The sequence below is a fragment of the Calypte anna genome, chromosome 1 (assembly GCF_003957555.1).
Source record: "Calypte anna isolate BGI_N300 chromosome 1, bCalAnn1_v1.p, whole genome shotgun sequence".
Taxonomy (NCBI): Eukaryota; Metazoa; Chordata; class Aves; order Apodiformes; family Trochilidae; genus Calypte; species Calypte anna.
This window is the reverse complement of record NC_044244.1, coordinates 146,852,234-146,868,541: the sequence shown is the minus strand read 5'-3', so window position 1 is coordinate 146,868,541 and position 16,308 is coordinate 146,852,234. Positions and strand designations below refer to the sequence as shown.

The 16,308-nt window shown below is 40.6% G+C and overlaps 1 protein-coding gene across 2 annotated transcripts in view; it reads right to left on the bottom strand.

Annotated features, from left to right (window-relative positions):
* The window catches only part of STK24 (serine/threonine kinase 24), a 48,395-nt gene extending 34,751 nt beyond the window's left edge, over nucleotides 1–13,644 (bottom strand). Inside the window, exons 1-2 of one of the 2 annotated variants that reach the window (XM_030465103.1) lie at nucleotides 13,332–13,644; nucleotides 2,229–2,459 (exon numbers count right to left, since the gene is read on the bottom strand). In XM_030465103.1, the coding sequence (XP_030320963.1) occupies nucleotides 2,229–2,459; nucleotides 13,332–13,424 (324 nt within the window). In that variant the 5' untranslated portion in view covers nucleotides 13,425–13,644. Of the gene's footprint in view, nucleotides 1–2,228; nucleotides 2,460–12,773; nucleotides 13,162–13,331 lie in introns of those variants that run through there. The other variant, XM_030465112.1, reaches the window with a different exon arrangement.
* Between the last annotated feature and the right edge of the window lie 2,664 nt (nucleotides 13,645–16,308).

The window sequence follows — 16,308 nt, the reverse complement described above, 5'->3', positions numbered from 1 at the left end:
TCCTAGCCTAGATCTGTTTTTCTTGTATTTACTTCACCCGTCCTATAAGATTCTACGGTTCCTCCTCTAAAATTAACAGATTTGGAGACAGTCCAGGAGAGATCCCACTTTTGCCTTTTTCCCTTACTTCACATAACTACCAAACCCAGACTGAGAAATTTCCATAGTTACAAAAGTCATTATGAAGAATGTACCCAATTTACTGTGTCTCCTGGTGCTTCTGAGATCTCAACTAGACATAACTTCTAAGTTCAGTACTGGAAATAGCGTATCAGGTCTACAAACACTCACAAAGCCTTCAGTGATGAGTTGTGCAAGCAAACAGGTTCAGTGTACAACGAAGACAGAAAAAACTGTCAGTCCCCTCAGTAACAGATACGGATTCAGAAGTCTTTTTTCCCTTGAAAACTAACTGGTAATCTCAGAAATCCAGAGTTAAAATGGGGTCCCTCTTCCAGAACCTTCAGGTCTTTGCTGGTGAAGTAAAACGCTTCCACAAAAGCACATTGAAAATTAAAGCATTTTCTGCCTACTTGGAACTTCACCCCACCAAGAGCACAATCTTTTATCTAGATTGCCATCTCACTGTAACAAAACTATGCAGATGAGGACAAAGTCTGACAGAAGTAGTAAAGCAGTACCAAAACCTTCCAGATATTTTCACTACTTTCTAAACAAAATAAATCATTGTATCCATCCAATAATAAAAATAAATACCCCAAGCAAACAAACAAAAAACCAAGACCACTGCTACCTGGCACACTTAAAACTGAACTCTGACATCAGTTAGCACAGGGGGAGGGAAGCAAAACAGATTGAGCAGGCAGTTAATGGTAACCCTGACCACTAGCTTCCCTGCAGGGTAAGGTGCTGTTTGATCATGTGCAAATAAATTAACTTTTAGATGTTAATTTTTAAGTTGCTCAGATCAAGATTAGGTTTAGTGCCCTTTGAAAAGAAACCTCAGCTTTGCTACTAATCAAACCTTGACAAAAATTCAAGCATTGCAAAGCAACTGATACTCCTTTTTTTTAATGTTTTGGCAATTAAATGCATGCTTAGGTCCTCATTTCTGAATTTAAACTACAGTTAGGGTTACATTCCCCTAATATTAAGAGACTTTAAACATATTACTTAGAATCATAGAATTGGCTGGGTTGGAAGGGACCTCACAGATCATCGAGTCCAACCCCTGAACCACTGTTGCGGTTGCTAGACCATGGCACTGAGTGCCACATCCAGTCTCTTTTTAAATATCTCCAGGGACGGAGAATCCACTACTTCCCTGGGCAGCCCATTCCAATGCCTGATCACCCTCTCGGTAAAGAAATTCTTTCTAATATCCAACCTAAACCTCCCCTGGCACAACTTAAGACCATGCCCTCTTGTCTTGTTGAAAGTCGTCTGGGAAAAGAGACCAACCCCCACCCAGCTACAGCCTCCTTTCAGGGAGTTGTAGAGAGTGATGAGGTCTCCCCTGAGCCTCCTCTTCTCCAGGCTGAACACCCCCAGCTCCCTCAGCCTCTCCTCATAGGGTCTGTGCTCGAGACCCTTCACCAGCCTGGCTGCCCTCCTTTGGACCCGCTCCAGGACCTCGATATCCTTCCTAAACTGAAGGGCCCAGAACTGGACACAGGACTCGAGGTGTGGCCTCACCAGTGCTGAGTACAGGGGCAGAATCCCTTCCCTGGACCTGCTGGTGACGCCGTTCCTGGTACAGGCTAGGATGCCATGGGCCTTCTTGGCCACCTGGGCACACTGCTGGCTCATGTTCAGTTTCCTGTCAATCCAGACTCCAGGGTCCCTTTCTGCCTGGCTGCTCTCAGCCACTCTGTGCCCAGCCTGGAGCTCCCCATGGGGTTGTTGTGGCCAAAGTGCAGGACCCGGCACTTGGCCGTGTTGAACCTCATCCCATTGGAATCAGCCCAACTCTCCAGTCTGTCCAGGTCTCTCTGCAGAGCCCTCCTGCCTTCCAGCTGAAGAGCTTAACAAAGTGATGTTATGTAACTTAATTTCTTTTTAGGCAGAAAATAGTAAAAGATATGTGCATTCTTTTTCTGTTAAGTTCCATCAAATGCTTCACAGAATATAGCAACTCATTCCTTAGAACTGAAAAGACAAAATGTATTTTTCCTCAACTGAGATCTGATTGAAACCTTGCCAACAAAAACTGGCACAATTGAATAACTTGGAAAACAATTAATTATAAAATCAAATCAGCATCTTACCTTTAAATAGGATCCATAATATTTAGTTACATATGGACTGTCACACTGACTCAGAACTGTGATTTCTTGCTGAATGTCTTCTATTTCATCTTCTGCTTCTTCTAGGTCAATAATTTTTATAGCAACAACTTTCTGAGTCCGATTGTCAATTCCTTTGAAAACTTCACCAAAAGAGCCCTTACCAATTTTTTCCAGTTTTGTAAACAGTTCTTCTGGATCTGCCTTCAGAGTCTGTAAAGAATAAGAGAAAAGTTACTCAATATTTGTAACATCAAAATGAAATGTGATATTTTTCAAGGCTACAAACACTTCCAGTTCTACACATTCCTATTTATCCAGTTATTTTTTTTCTGTCTTCATAATTAAACTGTTCTTCCTACATCTCTTGCATGCACACACTGCAACATTTATGCTTCCCTGTACACAAAGCACAAATTTAGCACTGTCCCTATGACAGTTTTATCCTATCTGTCATCAGAAATTGTTGTCACTTCAGTTTCTTCTTGTTTGTCAAGAAACTGCACCCAGGCAGCAAGAATGAAAGATCCTTACAAAGATTTGGTTTCTGTTAAAACCAAAACAGATCAAATGCTACAAATAAAAGTAAATCATTTGCCTATCCTTTTCTCTTGAAATTGGTTCCTTCCCAGAACCCCTGGATCTACTGTGTTGAATTTTTCACATCTCAACCTCTTAAGGATTTTGCACCCACTCTTCAGTGCACAGTGCAGTCTTCCTTTTTTTGATGCAGCAAGCAACCCTCTTCAATTTTCTCCTACTAAAGATCACCTGCACGATTCACCACCATGCTTCCTTCTTATTCCTGACCACTAGGTTTTCTGGAGCAGGCTTTATTTTTATTTTTCTTCTTCTTTCCATTGGGTAAACTCATTCACTCCCAAAAAAACATCCTGTTCCCATCTGTCCTGATTTGAATAGTCACATGAAAACTAGAGGTTCTCACTCAAATGTGAGAATGTAAGACCTAGGCAGACTACTGTATTTTTTTTTTCTCCACTCAAGAATTTCTCCTTTCAAGTATTCAGTCAGCTACTGGAGTCCTCTAACTTCTCAATATCAGTGCAGAGATTGCAAGTTCCCTGCAAAGAGCTTTTGTATCTAACAAAAACATATATAAATTACAATTAAACTGGAAAACTCAGAGGTAGAGGGAATAATCATGAATCCAAGTGTAGGATAGGATTTCTTAGAATCTTTTCCTTATGGAATAAAACAGACTTCAAAAGACTTATTTGTTCTTAGGAGGATGAGATTCATACTAAGTAAAAATACATTGTTGGTATAGAAAAAGGCTCAGTATAAAAGTTAATAATCATTAATGCCTGAATTACTGAGCATAAAACCACAAAATTTACTACTTAGCCAAACTTCATAGAACTATAAAAAGGGGAATGAAAAATTCTAAGTTACCACTGACAAGCACTGAGCCAACATTTTCTCTTTAGCAATTAAATTTATACAGCATCTCCCACCTATACGTCTGTCTATGTCTACTCTCATATCTCATAGGTTACATAATTAAGCCATGCAGATCCCAGAGGAAGAGAGACTAAAAGATATTTTAATTTGCCTGGAGGAATACGAATTTCCCAGATGAATCAGGTGTTTTGAAGACCTGGTAAGCTGTGACCGGTAGCTGAGCCCAAAGATAAGCCCACTCAGTTCTTCATGTATTGGTGTAGAGCAGTTTGGATTCTACCATCATGCTGTGCAAATTGTGACTACACTACTACTTCTAATATTTAAAGTAAGTTACAAGACATCACAATTTTCAGATACTCATCCCAGGAAGGGATCACTAGCAAATCAGCCCAAACAAGAATCACTTTTTTCAAGTGTACTGAAGTCACAAGAACTTCCCCCTGAGTTACACTGTACTGATCCATCTTCCTGTTCAAAGTCAGTTTTGGGAAAGAAAGACATAGGGTTTTATCACCCTTTTGCCATTAAAAAAAAACAGAGCAAGAAATCCATGTCTCTTCCACCAAAAGTGTATTCCTCCTTTCATTTCAGTGTAATGAGAATTACATACTATTACTGTTCTGTGACTTCCATTCATATTCTACGACTATTAAATTCTACATAAGCTGCCAATATATTTGCCACTTGGAAACTTTACCTGGGCACTTGATGTTTTCCAGCAAGTTTAGTTATCCTTTAGCTACACAGCAGCCCCTACTAATGCTTTCAGGGGCATCACTTAAGAGGTATCACAAAACTAGGAACCAAACCCTGCTGTAGTTGTTCTCTTCCTGCCCCATAAATGGTCTTCTGTCAACATTCAAAACAGTTTTCTCTGAGAATTGGTTAACAAAATAACCTTAACACTTGCATCAGGTATTTTCCCTTGTGGAAGACAATTACCCGGCTACACTTCATACATACATTGTTAGAATCTGAGGTGATGTGTGTAGAGCACATCCAGTCCAACGGCACAAACCTTCTAATTCCAGTCACCAGCCACAGGAATCTAGCATTACATTATTACACAGGCATTTGGGTAAGTCACAAACCAGTCCCAGCCAAAGCTGCCTAAAAATTTCCATGTTTCACCTCTAGAGACTGAAAAGGCAGCACTAACCCAAATAACCATATATCGCTACTGTTCATAAGAAAAATTACAAGACTGAGAGACCTACCTGCCAGCAGCAATTTGAGAGCTGTTGGCTATATGTATTCTCTCCCTGTTGTCCCTTCTACCTTCAGACCCTATATCAAAGTCCACTACTTCATGACACCATACTCGTTCAGAGACTTGCAGAACACTTTCATTTTTACAGTGTTGGGCTCTTGGGATTCTGGAATTAAGCTGACACTTCTATAAAACAACTGCAAAAGAACATTTTGCCAGTCATTTTATGTTAATGATACCAGAAAAGTAGGGAAGATAACTGCTCCTGGAAGTCCTGAGGAGCAGGGAAGAATTGTTCCTGTTTGATTTTTTACAATCAAAATTTTACAGCCATTTGGAAACATTAATGTTCAGCAATATCTAGAATATAATTTAAAATAACTATTAACAGTAGATCCTTCTCCACATTCTTTGTGAAACTACTAATTATTAAAAAAAAAAGAAAAAAACCCCCCACTATCCTTTCTCAAATTAGAACTTCTATCAATTCACTTTCTAGTTTTAAGATTAAAAAGTTGCCATTCCTGAATTTTGTTCTGAGCAACAGGAGGTAATAATTGTTTAAAAAATGCCCTGTAAGAAGGTCTGAATTTTCTTTGCAGAAGATTAGGTGTTTGAAGTGACAGCCTTAAACCACTGACAACCTGTGTTTTTAGAAAACAGTCTTTAATGACCTGCTCTATTTTAAAAATGAAGATCAGGGCTCCAGATACATTATGAACTGTTTGAAACTGAAAGTACATGACCAGCTAAAAAGCATTCATTTTTCCAAGTTCAGATCTGGAAAAGATTCTCACCATATTTGTTTTATTTTTTGTAAATGCTTCTACCAGAGCCAAAATAAACAAATACCTGTATAAATATTCTATGAGACTGAATAGAAAAGATGTATTCCATAGATTCAGTCAGTACAGTTTTGCTGACTACTCTTTGAAAGATTTTCTACTAATATTCCAATCCAGGAAACCAGTAAGAGAACATTCATGTAACTAAGCACACCAAATATTGCTAGCAACCACAGAACAGCCCAGGCACATCTGCTACAAAAGGATAAAGCAAATAGCTATGTTTGATAAGCAGATATCCAAAATGTTTCCTTCGAAGTGTGTCACAGAATATATACTGAGGCAAATCAAAACCAACTTCTGGAACATTTAGACCTATTGATTACACAACTTTCAACTTTCATAACCACTTGAATTAATTTGTGGGGTTTTTTTGATTTGAACAGCTTTTCACAATTCTGAACTCCAATCACAACTATCCTGTCTCTGGCTTGTTTACCACACAAAAGTCCTTTGCTTTCCACCATTGACAGAGCCACCATTCATACAATACTTTTATGGTTTTCTCTGTACTTGTTCTATATTGCATTCATAACTTTTTACATTAATCAGCCAGAAAAAACATAGTGCAATTGAAATTAATTGTCCTCTGTATTTACCATCACTGTTGCCACTTCTACAGAATCAATATAACCCAATACATTCTCAGATCCTACTTGTTCAATTTGCCCTCATGACTCAGACTCAGTTGTGACAAACTAAACTCATCTCTTCCTAATCCTCTGCACTTCGAACTAATGAGCTCCCAGGCTACTGCAATGGTTCTTTGTAATAATTCATATTTACAACCCCTTGCACTTCGTGTAATTTTGTCAAATCCTTAGCCATTGTATAATCCTCTTTCCACTTTCAAAGATGCACTTACCTTAGATTCAGAATACAAAATATTTAGTTCTTTAGCAATTACATGGATATTCAAAGCATGTTTCCCAGTGAACACCATTTCCTGGGTGCAATGTCCACTGTACAGATCAGAGTTTAATTTTATATTTTAATTCAGAAAGCTGCTTAGTGTACAACATTAAGAGTTTAATACCAAAATCAATAGTTACCTAACCATAGCCTGCTTTTAACAAGCATTCAGAAAGAATAAATTAAAATAAAACATGCTGAATTTCTGAGTAGTTACTTAGGCTTTTTTTTTGTTTGTTTGGGGGTTTTTGTTTGTTTGTGGGGGGTTGGGTTTTGTTTGCTTTTTTGGTTTTTTTTTTTAATATATATTGACAATAGCCTGGTCAAATTATTCTAGGATGCAGCATTTTATATTAGATGCCTTGATACCTTTGTTCATCAGTGTTTGGTACATCCCACCCCCTGCCTCCCCAAGAAACGAAGTGTTAAAAGAATTTAAGCAAAATTTTAAAATGTAGTCAAGATACATAATTTATTTCCTATCATAGAAACACAAAAGATACCCCTAAGTAAAAGCTGACACCAAAGCCTTGGACACCACTCATCACACATTTAGAGGGATTCACAACATCTCTAATCTTTTATCTCTCTGGAGAACAAAGGCAACAGCTGACTTCAAGGGCATCTTACCTCAAACATGAAAACTGGTACATGAAAACTTGCCATAGCATCAAAACATGAAACATGACTAGCCTGAAGGGTCTATCAAGGTACCTGAAAAAGATACAGCTGCCATAAGCTGTACCTATTTACCTGTTCTGGAAGGCCACAGATAGGAGCATGTTTTTCTTGTTTAGAGGCTGTTGAGACTAATGGTCAGACAACAGTTAAGGCAGAAAGGTGAATGCTGACACGTATCACTCAGTAACTGACAATGCAGCTGATACCACAGCAAAGATCCAAAACTAGATTTTGTAAGCTCAGCCTCTGGAAATTCAGAGTACCTTTTCCCTACCTCTTCTACCTCTGTATAAACACCCAACCTGACCTCTACATAAACATTCAAAATTTAATAAAATTCCAGAAACCTGTATAAAAAGCATAGCTCCAAAACCACAAAAGGGCTGAAACAATGTAACACACAGATTTTCAAAAAGCAAGGCTTCACTATTGTTAATCTTTATTCTAAAAAGCTGTCCTAATAAATTCTTCAGCTATAAATGAGGAGGTCAACCCAAAAAAATAACAGACCAAGTACTTAATAATGCTCCCCAAAGACTGAGCAGTCCATACCTAACAGTTAATTACTAGTCATTTTCTATCCAATAGAATAGGACCTGCAAAGGCCAAAGAAAACAAAGAAGCTTTAAGAATGAGAAAAAAAGAATTGCAGTAATTTCAACTGCACAGTCAGAGTTAACAGCATCAGGTTCTAATGCCATTAACAATATTGAAGTTTTCCTGGCAACAGTGACTTCCAAGACACAACAAGTTAGGTAAAGCACAACATCAAGAAAGGTCCAAAGGAAATCCAACTCCAACTCCTCCACGCCTGCTTAACAGCAAGATCTTGGGGTGTTTGGGACAACTACTTCATATCCACATATTTACTAGAAGTTGCTGCACATTATTTCTTGGTATCAATAGCCCCACTGTTGATAAAAGATGACTTCTCTAGCACAGCTCCATACAGCTGTTGCATAGCCCTGGCACAGCCTTTAACACAGAGTGAGAAGATGCTGACTTAGTTCTCACAAATTACAATTCTTCTGTCCTTGTACTCAAGGACTGAGCTTGTAATAATGCTCATGACATCTATCCCCCGGATATCATAAAAGAGATTAGCCATGATCATCAAATCTGCCAAGCAATTAAGTGCTCTAAGCTACTGCAGAGTATTTATTAAAATCTAACTTTAACAGTAACAGTGAGCACGAAGTTTCATTTAAAAAAAAAAAAGTTCAAACTGGGAAGAATTCATCTTCTACACAGAAGCTGCACATAGAAGGCAGAAAAGGCTACATGGCCTTTCAAGTGCTTCAATTTAGCAACCTAATGTTTTGCAGTTACCAAAAACAGAGATCATACATGAAGTAGATAAAACAGTTTATTGTAGAAGGAGATTGATATATATTTTAATATGAAGGACAGTAATACACAGGGTGTAAAAACAAAAGAACAACCATGACGGATCAGAACAAAGGATGCTCTAGGCCAGAAAAGTTTATATCTTTGGAACAGTGCAAGAATAAAAAGTAAACAGCAGTATCTCCAAAAACACTAAGTCTCTAGCAAACTGACAGTTTGAACACTTCATGAACCAGAAACTGTGTTTATACTTAACAATCTCTTTTCTGTTCATTTGTCAAGTTGTCACTTAAAATTAGTTAAATTTTTAATATTTCTTGAAGAAAGATTGAGTGAATGTCAATGCGTGTTTACATTTTCAATGAAGAACCTGTAGCTCTTGTACTGAAAATAACAATAAAGAATGATTTTTAAAAACTTACTACAGAAACACTGGTTTTGTTATCAAAAGAAATGAAAAGAAGGAAAATAAAGAAAGGCTTTTATCATGCAGAAGCAGCTTTAGCTTAAAGATGATGAATTTTAAAAACACCTCAAGAATTTCATGGAGCTGACTATGGGCACCATCTAAAAATACAAATACACCTCAGAAAACTACTTTTCTGTGAACAACAACAACAACAAAAAAGGTTCAGGGCATTTTGGGGAGGGTTGTTTTTTTACCCCCTTCAGGAGATTAAAACAGGTAAAAGATGGTGACAATAACTATTTCTAATCAGTAACTCTGCAGTCCATCAGTGCCAGTGCTCATTATGCCACAGAAGTGTATTTGAAACTCCTTATTCACCTTAAACTTTTCATTACCTTCATTCTAAGTGTGGCACTGAACTGCCTGATCACATCTAAAGTCATAAAGGCAAACCACCTGTGAGCTGTTCTCACTTCCCTGCAATCTGCTGCCAACTGAGACCTTTGTCTTTCCTCTGAAGAAGTGTAAAATATTCTTGTTATTATCATAATAAAAGGCTCATTTAAAGCAGATTAAAAAAATCTCTTCTACATAGTTGTTTCACACAGATAGAAGTATATAGCAAAGTTAGGTTGAAAAACCTGCATTTGGGTTCTCCAACTTCAGAAACAAAAACAGAAAAGCAAACCAGATGCAGCTTAACCCCAAAACTTTACGCTTGGGGTCTCTTTCTTTGTAGAAAGAGAGGAGAAAGACATTTAATCACTATTCATTTTAGCATTCTATCAATTATTTTTAAATTGGCTGCTGCCACATATCCAACAGCTCAGCGTACTGCAGTATTGTGTTCTGCAGCTTCATTTCCCAAGATTTTCTCTGCCAGCCTACATTTCCTGAGCTTTTTGGAACCACACACTAATAACAGACTTCAAAATACAACATGGTTCACCAAGCACCCTTACCATAAATTTACAAACACAGTACTTTATTATTTAAAATATAGCTTCTAGAAACAAGTTATGGAGGCTTACCACAGCCTTGAAATGAAGGCCGGCCTGAAAATCAAGGTCATATACACTCACTCCAAGCTAGCCTTGCAAAAATGTCATGCATTACAGACAAACAAGCACCCTCCCCAGCGACTTCTATGAAGTATAAAGAAGGAAGACAACATATTCTCGGTTTAGTAATGATGCACCTTCACACCACACACTGAAACTCGTATCTACACAAAGCCCTTACAACAAGGACAATATAAACTTTCCAAACTTATTTACATGCATAGAAATTTAGGTCATAACCCAACTGTTTTTACTCAGGTTACAACATGCCCACTTTGCAGCAGACTGAATCTCAGGTTTTGACAGCCTTCCAGCAACATCCTACATCTCATCCACAGTTTTTCATTCCTTTGCCTCACTCTCCGCCCACTCACTTTTTGTAAATCAATCTTCAAACATCAATCAGATGTTGTTCAGAGAGCAATACATTAATCCTTCATTCCTCTGTGCTGTTTACACGCTACTCTGCTCATGCCAGACAGCATTAATAAAGCATTGTCTCTGCACGTAATTTTTGGGGGGGTCAAGAAGTAACTCTTGTTCACACTAGGACACTAACTGCTGTCTTATGCAAGTACAGCAAAGAATGTAGGAGAAAGCTGCAGTATTTGTCACTTACAAAGCTTATGCCATTTGTGGCAGAAGCTGGTAGATAGGGAGGAGGGATCACACAAAAGGAAAAAATATTCCCATGATCTCTGCACTTTAATTGCAGAGAACTAAGCTGTATTCATCTCTCTTCTTCATAGTAAGAAGTCCCAAATCGTAACATTTGTCTCATTTAAGCAGATGTCATACATTGTATGTACCCTACCCTTTGAAGTAAAATCAAAGAGAATTGTGTACTGAGACACTACAAAATTGCTATATATTCTGAAAGAACAATAATAGATTTAGACATCTTGAACTAGGTACAGAAAATGAGTAAGAAGTATATACATCGTTGTCAGACATTATGCCTCTACCTATCAGCAGGTATTTACTTCTGTATTTTGATGGGGATTTTTCATACTGTTAAAATCCACACTTCAGAAACTCTCATAATACAATTTTTAAATCTTTTTTTAAAATACCATCCTAAATAGGGATTTGAAGTGAATTCCCAGATTATATGAACTAAAATACCCCATTTAGTGTAGCTTTTAGTAATACAGGCTAAATAACAAATCGTTAACAAAAAGGCAGATCCTTAAAGAATTCAAGCAGTAACACACATAAGCAGTACATTCACATTGCTAGAATAATCTTCATTCTCTCACTTCTGTGCAACTACATATCTGACTTTTTAATTATAAAATATTGCAGATTCTGTTTCAAAGTCAGCATACAGTAGTCTTGGTTTTAACATGTTTCAAAAGGATTTAAAAAATTCAACACTGATCTAGCCCTAACCCTTCTCAGTCTCTGACAAGCAGCAAACTGCTCACACTTGGAAGGTGAACTTGAACACTCAACAGCAATACTTACAGAGCAGTAAGTTAATCAGTTCAGAGTGAGGGCCTACCTACTCTATTCAGCATCCAGTATTATACCAGAGCATATAATTCAGGGTATGCCTAAGCATGTAATATTTTACTTCAAATCCTCAGGTAATTAAAGGACAAGATTTACGACTTAGAATCTTGACTCATGGAAAAACGAGTAAATCAATACTTAAATAAAGCACAAACTTTCAATCCAGGAGATGAATTGTGAAAGCCCTATATGCCATTCTAAAGTTTTTCTTACACAGGTTGAGGCAGCGAAGTTTCTAATGAGATGTGGGAAACAATAACACACAGATACCAATGACTTCAATGTTTTTCTGGCAGTAGGTCGCGTTTGGACTACGAAAAACGGAGGGGGGAGGAGAACAAGCTCAGTAACTAGAAAACCACACCAGGTTGTTTTTTTGGTGTTTTTCTGTTTTTGTTTCTTTGTTTGTTTTTTTGATACAGTTACAACATAGAACCAGCAAATTCCAGCGTTCAACAACAGCTGCTAACCATCTCTGAGAGGCAAACACAACCCCCAACACCCACCTCTGACAGCATTCCCACTAGCCAGCACCACAGAGATGGGCACTGCAGCACAAGCTGAAGGTCAACGTTTTCAGTCCGTTTTTATGCATGCTACCCCTAATCACGTCAGTATACCGAGACCCAAAACCGCCCATGAAGACACGCTTCGCGAATTAAAACACCAAGCAGAGCTAATGGAAAGGGGGGATGGGGGGAGGCAAAACACGCACCCCTACCCGCCGCCACGCACACGTGCAGCAAATAGAGGCTACTGAGAAAGGAGAAGGAGAGAGGGAGGGATTCGCCAGGCGGAGGGACCTCGTTAGGCATTACGCGAAGTGCTGACAGCACGTTTCGTTTCCACTGGTTACGAGATCCCGCTCCATCCCCCCCCTCATCCCAGCCCCCGGTGCCGAGTCAGAGTAAAGAGGTGTTTTCTCCCCTTGCCCTGTCTCTCCACCCCAGAGAACCCCTTTACCGACACGGACCGTGCTCCCTCACACGTTCCCCCTCCATCCCCACTTTCCCGGAAAGGCGGCGAGGGCCCATCCCTGTCTCCCAACCCCCCAGCACCCCGCTCCGGCCTGCCCGACCGCCGCGGGTGCATGTCCGTGGCCTGCCCTTGGGTGGTCCTCACCTGCATCCCCGGCAGGCCCGTCTGCACTGGTGAGTGAGCCATGGCGGCGGTAGGGAGGTGGGGGAGGGAGGGAGCCGGCTCTCCTCAGGCGGCTCCAGGGGACAGGGCTTAGCTCATCTCCACGCTCTCCCAGGCGCATAGAGTCCTCCTGCTCCTTCTCGCCCTTTCCCCCTCAGTCCGCCGACGGTGGGAAAGAGGCCGTCCTGACCTCGGGATCTTCAGGCCGCGGTCAGTGATGCAAGAGCGGCCTCCTCATCCCTCGTTATTTTCCTCCTTTCCCTCCTCCTTTTTTTCCTCCTCCTCCTCCCCCGGCCGCGCGCGCAGAGCAGCCGTTAACGGCGCGGTCGCGCGGGGCCCTGGCGGCGGCGGCGGCGCGCGCGCGGCTCTCCCGCCCCGCCTCCCCCTACCCGGCTACCTGCACGCGCCGCCCCGTCCCCTCTCCCCCCTCCTCCCCCCTCCCGCCACCTCCTCCCCGTTCCTCGCCGCCATCGTCTGGCAGAGGCGGGGAGAGGGGCGAAGGTGAACGGGGAGGCGAAAAGCCCTGGGTACCTGACGTACCGCTGGGTACGGAAACCCGCCGGCTGCCCGGGCCTGACTAGTCCTCTGATGAGAACTTCTGGCGGTGCCGGCTCCCGGGCGCCGGGCTTGCATCGTCCACCGGGAGGGAGGCGACGGGGCCCCTGCCGGGACCGCGGCCTTGCGGGTCCTTCGCCTTTTCGATGGAGGCGACAGCCCGCAGCTAAGGACGAGCGGCTTCTCCTCTCCCCGCCCGCAGCCCTGAGTGCGGAGCGGCTGCCGGTGAGGCAGGGCAGGTGAGGGGAGGCGAGCGCCAGGCTGGGAGGCCGCTGGCTTATAATAAGGAAAGTGGGGTGAGGCGATAGATCAAGATGGCAGAAACCCTAGACATTTTCTGGTATGTCCTTTTCCTGCCTCCTCTTCACTTGGACGCTGTGAGAAAAGGTCAGGGTAATGCTATCGCTCTACTGAGGGGTATGGTTTCAGGAAGCACTTGACTTCCTGTCAGAAGTTGCAAAAGCAGTAAACCCAAATGACTGAACATGTTTTTACAGACCTTCCCCATGGAAGAAGAGTGGGTCAGGAGTAGGGTCTCCCCCACAGAAGAGAAACCCTGGACCCATGCAATACCCTTAAGAACTTGACAATATTATATTCCCTATATTCAACCTGTTTAAATTATGAGATTCAATGAGTCCATTGCACCAGTTCCAATCCACTATGGAATGCCCTAAGATTCCCTCCGTTTTTTCCCTCCACAGAAAGCTAGGTAGTTTCAAAAGTATTACATTGCTCTGTTGGCCAGCGGGTCCAGGATCCACAGGACAGCGATTCAATGTCTTTCCAATTGAGTTTAAAAAAGAAGTGAGAATGCTGAAGCAACTCTCTTTTCCCAGACGACTTTCAACAAGACAAGAGGGCACGGTCTTAAGTTGTGCCAGGGGAAGTTTAGGTTGGATATTAGAAAGAATTTCTTTACGGAGAGAGTGATCAGGCATTGGAATGGGCTGCCCAGGGAAGTAGTGGATTCTCCGTCCCTGGAGATATTTAAAAAGAGACTGGATGTGGCACTCAGTGCCATGGTCTAGCAACCACAACAGTGGTTCAAGGGTTGGACTCAATGATCTCTGAGCCAACCCAGCCAATTCTATGATTCTATGATTCTATGAACTTCTGGAGAGAGCTCAAAAATGAGCAGAGGGCACCTCTATTAAGAGAGGCTGAGAGAGTTAGGGTTGTTCAGCCAGAAGAGACTCAAGGAAGACCTTATATCAGCCTCCCAGTACCTGAAGGGGCCTACAGGAAAGCTGGGGATGCAGTTTTTATGAGGGCATGTAGTGATAGGACAAGGGGTAATGGCTTTAAACTGGAAGAGAGTAGTTTTAGGTTAAGCATTAGGAAGAAAATCTTCAGTGTGAGGGTAGTGAGACACTGGAACAGGTTCCGTAGCGACACTGTGACTGCCTCCCTCCCTGAAAGTGTTCAAGGCCAGATTGGATGGGGCTTGGAGCAACCTGGTCTAGTAGAAGGTGTCCCTGCCCATTCAGGGAGGGTTGGAACTAAATAATCTTTAAGGTCCCTTCCAAACGGAGCCTTTATAATCGTAATCTACCCCAGCATTAATTATTTTTAGTAGGTAATTCACTGGAGAGTTTGTACACACTCAATAGTGGGTTTTTGCACAAATTGTAGGAAACACTTCAAAATAAAAAATGGTCTTATTGACATGTGGTTAGAACTACCACTGAAGTTATTCCTGTAGTTAGGATATTCTTTGTTGTCTAAGATGGACTGAGCTAATGCTACATGATCTTGTTCTGAAACTTGTAGAAACTTCAGTGTCTCTCAGATTTTTACCCCTCAGTCAAATTTGAATAAAATCAGCTTACCAGCATGTATGTGTACATAAGCATACACACACTGATTTTTTTCCCTGAGAAATTAGGCTAAGTGTACCATTTCTTGAGTGCAGTGAAACACAGAAAGAAAGGGTGCTTGATAGAAATTATGTAGAAAATTGAACTTTTGGAATTCTTTTACTAGGTGCTCATGAAGGAATTGGTAATTCCCTTAATGCTGGAATTAAGTTTCAATTATGGGGGTTTTAACTTCAGGAAGTATGAAAATATTTCTACTGTTTACTGTTATGTAATTTTCTAAGAAATTTAAAAGCTTTCACTTGAGTTTTAGTTCAGTCAAAAGCCAAATTAAACAACTGTGTCAATAATCAGTATCAAAACTTTCTATTTAGGTTATTTTCTAAAACATTTTTGCAATCTGTAAAAAAGTAGAGCTTTAGTATCTCCATGTTTGCTTCACTGTTAGCAGTAAATTTTTTTAGCTTGCTAGGGAGGAAGACAGTGGGCTACAAGTTAACCTTTTCCTTTGTCCTGTGAATTGTTTCCTATTGTCCCATGAATAATACTGAGCTTTTGTTACCTAATATAATTTTAAAAATACTCATTCAGAAGATGTCAGGCTTGCCATTGCTTGTTCAGCTTAATTGTTGCTCTTTTCTATATATCCATTATGATGCAGATTTTATTAGCTGTTTTGATTTTCCTGTGGTTGCACATTCAGTGTAGAGCAAAATAAAAAAGGTTTAAAACTAAGTTTCATCTTTTGTATTATGAAAGGCATAAAGCTATTATTTTCTGCCCATTAGTATTCTTTGGGACTGAAATTATTTTATAAGGAATTTATACTTGATTTGCTAGAACTGTTTATGTTTTATCATGCTATTTCCCCTTCTACTTTTAGTTTGTAGATTCTGTGGCCCAAGGCACAGAACAGTAAAAAGGTCCCCATGTGCTAGCTACTCTGAAGTAACTCACTCCGTGTAAGGTCCTAGCCTAGGGCCACTGTGAAGTCTTTCTCTTGCATTTATGCCATCATTGAGTAAAGAGCATGGATTTATTTAATCTCAAGATTTCAAAGTTCTGCATTACATGTTCAACAAAAGACTCTGCTTGCAAGATGATTTTTTGAGCCAGTCAAGTAAGTTCTATGAGCAGATTTG